This window comes from Falco biarmicus, chromosome 7 (genome assembly GCF_023638135.1).
Source record: "Falco biarmicus isolate bFalBia1 chromosome 7, bFalBia1.pri, whole genome shotgun sequence".
NCBI classification, from domain to species: domain Eukaryota; kingdom Metazoa; phylum Chordata; class Aves; order Falconiformes; family Falconidae; genus Falco; species Falco biarmicus.
Genome location: NC_079294.1, coordinates 1544305 through 1550304, shown reverse-complemented (window position 1 = coordinate 1550304; position 6000 = coordinate 1544305). Strand labels below are relative to the sequence as shown.

At 52.3% G+C, this 6000-nt stretch overlaps 1 protein-coding gene across 1 annotated transcript in view; it reads left to right on the top strand.

Moving 5' to 3' along the window:
• The first annotated feature begins 386 nt into the window (after nt 1–386).
• The window catches only part of ITPKA (inositol-trisphosphate 3-kinase A), a 40589-nt gene continuing 34975 nt past the window's right edge, over nt 387–6000 (top strand). Inside the window, exon 1 of the mRNA XM_056346808.1 lies at nt 387–1110. Within this exon, the coding sequence (XP_056202783.1) occupies nt 607–1110 (504 nt within the window). The 5' untranslated portion in view covers nt 387–606. The remainder of the gene's footprint in view (nt 1111–6000) is intronic.

Genomic DNA, 6000 nt, shown 5'->3' with positions numbered 1-6000 from the left:
CGCGGGGTCCGGGGCGGGCCCGCCGGCCTGGGGCCCCTCAGCCGCGGGGGAACGATCCCGCTCCCGCCGCCGCGGCAGCCCCGGCCCCGAGGGGCCACCCCGGGCCCCTGCCCTCAGCGGGGAGGGGGCGCGCGCCACGCAGCCGCCGTGCCGTGCCGTGCCCGTGCCCGTGCCCGTGCCGGCCGTTAGCAGGCGGCGCGCGCAGCTGTGAGGCGGGAGCGCTCGCGCGGCACCCCCAGCCCGCGCGCCGCCGCCTGAGGGAAAGCGAAACCAAAAGGGCGGGGGCGGGGAAGGGGAAGGGGCGGGCGGGGGCGGGGCGCGGCGCGGTTCTCCCCTCCCCTCCCCTCCCCTCCCCTCCCCTCCCCTCCCCTCCCCTCCCCTCCCCTCAGCGCCGGGGCGGCGGCGGGCGGGCGCGGGGCGGCCCTGGCCCTGGCGCCGGGTCAGCGGGCACGGTATAGCCGCCTCCGGCTGCAGCCGCGGGTGAGTCAGAGCTGCCCGGGGAGGGCGGGCCGGCCATGAGCCGCGCCGCTGGGCTGCCAGCAGCGGCCGCCGGTTGAGCCGCCAAGAAGTTTCCCCGGTGGCGGCGGCGGTGGCGCGGCGGTCCCCATGCACGCCCCCGGCCGCCGGCCCTGGGGCGCTGCCCGGCAGGCGCCCGTCGCCCAGCCCGCCGCGGAGCCCGGCGCGGCGCTGCCCGGCAGCCCGGGGCTCGGCCGGGCCAAGCGGCTGAGCGTGGGGGAGCTCCGCTCCCTCTTCGAGGCGCGCTGCGCCGCCGCCGCCGCCGCCGCCGCCCGGCAGCTGCCCGACCCGGCCAAGAGGGGCGTCCGGCCCCCCAACGGCGTGCTGCCGCCCGTCATCCCGCGCCTCACCGTCACCGCTGAGGAGGGCGAGGAGGCGCCGGGCGGCGGCCCGGCACCGGCGGCGGCCCCGGGCAGCGGCTGGCTGCGCACGGACAGCTCGCTGCACCTGCAGTCCCGCCGGCTCTCCACCTCCTCGCTGTCCTCCACCGGCTCCTCGTCCCTGCTGGAGGACTCGGAGGACGACGTCCTGAGCGACACGGAGGGCAGGAGCCAGGGCATCGTGCACCTGGAGCGCGGCGAGGACACCAACCAGGTACGGGGGCCCGGGGGTCGCGGGGGTCCCGAGGCCCCGCTGGGCGCAGGCTGGGGCCGCCCCCCCCCGCGCCGGGCACCCGCCCCGCGGCCGGGCACGTCCCGCACCGCAGGCGGCGCGTCGGGGGCGGCTGAGTGGTCCGGGCGGGCTGGGATCTTCCTGTTTTGTGGGGTTTTGCTGGGCTTTTTTGTTCTTGGTTTTTCACAGTCTCCTTTCTCAGATCTTCAAAATAAATTTTTTCCAGGCATTTACCAGCAGGTATTTTTTTGTCTCTTCCAATCCTGGAGTCCTGTGGTTGTCAATTTTTGAGCTGCTTCTTGCTGTGAGCATGACAGGAGATGGGGAGGAGCTTGGAATGGGTAGAATGCGTGCTTTTGTCCATTCTGGCAGCAACGCATTCTTCTCAGTAAATCCCCTCTGTAATTTGGCAGCTTTCATCCGTGAAGTGTGCTGCTGAAGGCATAGAGTTAGTTGCTTTTTCATGAGCTTTAGTATATACTTGCCTGACTCCTTATACTGGGCTTCTTGGGGTTTTGTAATGTATGTTGCTCTCCCACCTTTATTAATAGAGACCACAGCCTGAATTGTTCTGCTGCCAGCTCAGAGGCACCGAACTGTTTTTGAGCAGAACATGTTTTGAAAAAAAACGTATAAGCAAGAAGTAGCACAGCTTGTAGGTGATACCTCCAGCTGGACTTTTCTCATGGTAATTGTGGGTTTACTACTTTAGAGGACACATAGTACAGGAGCTAAAATGCTGTGAGCGATACTGGTTTTGTTTGCATCAACCTGTGGCCTGCTTACAGAAGAGAAAAAGAAAGGGTTGAAAAGGTTTTGTGCTTTTTTTCATACCACTTATGAGGAAAATGATAATAATACCACTTGTACTCTTGTTTCTGAGATAGAATCTGGTGCGTAAAGGAAACATTTACTATTGTTTTGCTTTCTCTTCTAAAATCATGCTACGCTGCTGGGGATTTTGTGAAAGCAGTGGAAGAATAGAAATTTAAGATGGAGAGGGGCTAGAGGGTCTCATTTGACGCCATATCCCTGCTGTTGCAGTGGGCTTATGCATGGTTAATCTGGAACAAGAATTTAGTTGTAGCACTTCAGCGATATGGAGAACTTTGTGATGGCGTTGTGGCATCTGGTTAACTTCTCTTGAATACAGACTGAAGCAAAAGCGATTCTTCAGGTGAGAAGCCTGAAAAAACCCACACAAACCCTTTAAGATTTTGCTTCTGCATCTCTGAAGTCATTGGTATTGTATGTGACACCGAGCCGTAAATCATTCCTTAGAACTTTATCCTTCCTTTGTAGTCTGACATGCGTGTATCTAAAATGTACAGCATACGTGCATGTGGGTGGTGTTACTTTCTTTTAAATTACACAGAATTTCTAGGCACTGCAAAATGGGAAAAGGTCTTAATCACCTTTTAATTGCAAGAAAAGAAAATTTTACAAGTTAAGAAGTTGTTATTTAGCAATGCTTTATGGACAAACTAAAAATAGCTGTATTATAAATGTTTTAAGCTCTGAGACAATGTCCTACTCATTTAGGTGTGTGGGAAATCAAGAACTTTAATAGTATTATGGGAAATCAATTTCTGAAAAAGTTTTTGCATGTTTCCCAAGTTTAGCACAGCTGCAGGATTTTTTAAATGTCTCATTGGTAAAGTAAGTATTCACTCAGCTGGTAAAATACTTCATGTTTTTAAAGGCTGAGTTACTTTTCCATACCTGCAGCGTCGGGGAAGATAGGGCAAACTGCCTGCTGAGGGCCTGCGTTCTGACTGATGTTCTTGATCTCGTTCTTGCCTCTGTGGCAGGTTGGCAAGCCAGAGCTGGGGCTGGGACCTGGGACTCCAAACCAGCAGGGCTAAGTATCACCCACTTCGTGACACTGTCTAATAAATTAAGTGGGTTGTCTGCTTAATGCATACTCGTGTAGTTCCTTGCTGCGTTACCTACTGAGAGCTCAGATCCTGGGAATCTGCTGTTTTCCCTGGGGTCGGGCTCACTGCCCTTCAGCTCAGGTGGCTGCGCTGTGTGCTTGGGGATACCGGGAGGTGACCAGGACAGGCTTGTGCTGGTGTTTGATGTCCTTCTGTACCGGCCAGCGCTGTGATACCAGCGATCCCTACACTCAGCTGTCCGGTCCCTATGGACACTGTTTTGTTAGCGGAGCAGTGAGTACTGAGCACGTAGCAAAGTAGGAGTCTGAGCTTTGAACCAGCGTGGGTTCAACTTTACAGCGTGTCCTCTTTACTGATTAATCTCGAGGCAGGATGAATAAGTCTGTGTTAGAACAGAAGGCTTTGGTTTCAAGGCAGGCATGTACAGGTGAAAATAACTAGAAATTTTAGGATAACCCAAGGAATGGCTTTGTGTTTTGAAGATTCTATTTAAAGGCAAATTGGCACATTTTTTTCATGCTTATTGTTTCTATATAAAATACATAATTTTAATAGATGAAGGCTCCTTCTCAGAGTGGAACATAAAAGATAGAGACTTTTCTGAAGGGAAACGGAAATCAGAGGTGGGCCAAATTTGCAGTTTCCTAATTCATGGGAAATTGTGACATTTTTAAATTTCCCTCTGATTGGAATTTCCTTAGACTTTTGTTTGGAAATGTTAGAAATCAATTTGTCGCCTGGCAGCTTACGACTAAGCTCAGACCAGTGCTCGGTGGGTTGTGGACCGTCAGAGCCTACCAGGCTCCCCAGTGCCTAGCAGGGACCTTGGAAGCTTGCCCGAGTCTTCAACTGCGGGAGCAGAAGTTCTGATAAAGTTCCTGTTATCAGGGCTCCAAGGCTTCCATCTGCAGACCTGGGAACTTGAGACCTAAGCTGAGGAAGGCCCTCCCAGGCCTCTTGGTGGGAGGCCTCTGCTGTTGACCTGGAAATCAAGACCCATTTGGGTCTTTGAAATATTGTGGGCTCTCAAGCTCCCAGTGCAGGAGCACGAGCCGAGCGCCCTGGAGCCCGCCCTTGCTGCCCTGCGGATATCTGGCCTTAAATCCTGGGTGGGGGCTGTGGGGCGCTGTCCCCAGCTGTGCCCGGCTCCTCCTGGCAGCCCGCTGGGCAAGCAGGGCTCTCCGGGGGGGGGTGCCATTCAGCTGTGCCTTGCACGGTGTTCTGGGTCGGATGGCATATGGTGACAATGTGAAATTTGTGTGTCTTACTGAAGCACGTTTGGTACTTCATTTTTCAGTCACTGGTGGTGGCTTTGGGAACTGGACTGTCCTGGCTTTCCTGGAGGAAGACCCCTCCGGCCATTAAAGGTTGGCAGTGTGGGAGAAGCCCAGTTGTGCTGCTCTCCTGTTAGCTGAACTCGTGGTTCTGTGACACCGACTGCACATAGCTGTACTAATGTAGTTTGCGTAACACCATAGCTGGAGCTTCACAGATTTTGGCGGTTAACTGAATAAAAATTTATTGGTTATTTTTTAAATAGCCAATTGACTGGATAGGTTTTGCCTTATGACAACAGTTGGCATTCCTGCCTTCCCCTACATTTAAATGGAAGCGTGCTTTTCTACCCTTGCCTCGCACCATCTGGGAGGTGTACATACACAGCTGAATCTTGCACCAGCGGTCCATTTATAGTAGTGGAGAAAGTGCAAGAGTTATGTATTTTTGTCTTCATTCCATGAGTGAGCCATTTTAAGAAATACGTAAGTCTGGTTAGCACCTTCTTTGTTGGGACAGAGACTTTAAAAAGTGTTTTTCATGGAGAATAAACACCATGGTAATGTACAGCAGCCTCTTGTCCTCTTTATAGGAGAATGTTGTTTACTGGATAGAAATATGCCAGATAAATCTGCTCATTCTCATAACTGTGACCTGTCATTCCAAATTCCTAGATCTGTAACCATGAGAACAGCTGACAGCTTGCTAGAGAAGCAGCAGTTCATTTCTTGCGTGTGACAATACCAGTCCAGAAACTTTGGGGGACAGCCGTTAGTCAAGCTTGTTTGGTTTCACTAGTCTTCTCACTGTTATTTGTCATAGTGCCAAGCACCTCAAAATGGACAAACATATAGAGAGGCGCACACACACTTCATAAATCCAGACTGAAAGTTTCAACTACTTTGGCTCAGGGGTGGGTTACATAAGCTAATGCGGTAGAATAGAATTGTTATTTTTAAATGAAGAATGGGAACGAAGGGATGACATAAGTAAGACTGCTAATGGGTTTTTAGCTTACTTTCCAAAGGAAAGAAAGCTTGTGTAATCACTCTATCAATTCCATTTTAACAGTTTCAGTAGATTTCAGCCCAATCTGACAGTGGCACAGACATCTCAAAGTTTCTTTGAGAGCTATTTAAAGTTCCGCAAAGATCAGCCTCTGGGTAGAAGAGAGGAAACTGAAATAAGTGCATACCTTTCCTTCTCGGGGGAGAAGGTGCAAGATGAGTCTTTTGTTTTGCTTGTTTACTAGCAAACTGGCATGTGCATGCTGGCGAGCTGGTCACTGCTGGTGCTTGGGCCAGCCACAGCAGGCAGTGCCTCTTGCCCTGAGGGAAATCGGGAGGAAGCACCCAGGGCTGGGGACGGCACTAGCTGAGGAAGTTGGGGGTGGGTGGGAATGTGGAAACGTGAGAGTGAGTGGAGTTTTTTTGGCACAAGCTGGTAAAGGACAGTGACAGGTGCAGTTATTCTGATGAGGGTGCAGGATAGCAGGTATCAGGTAAGTAGGAACCAGGCTTCAGTAGCTTGCTGCTCACAGAACAACTACTTTTAATGGAATGCACTTTGCGGTTCTAAAAAAAATATGCTGATTTATGATGACAGTCCTGTATACTGAAATCTTTCTGTTGTATGCTGAACAAACATGAGGTGAACAGCAGCAGAGTACATTGTACATTGCGCATTTCTTCGTTGCGTG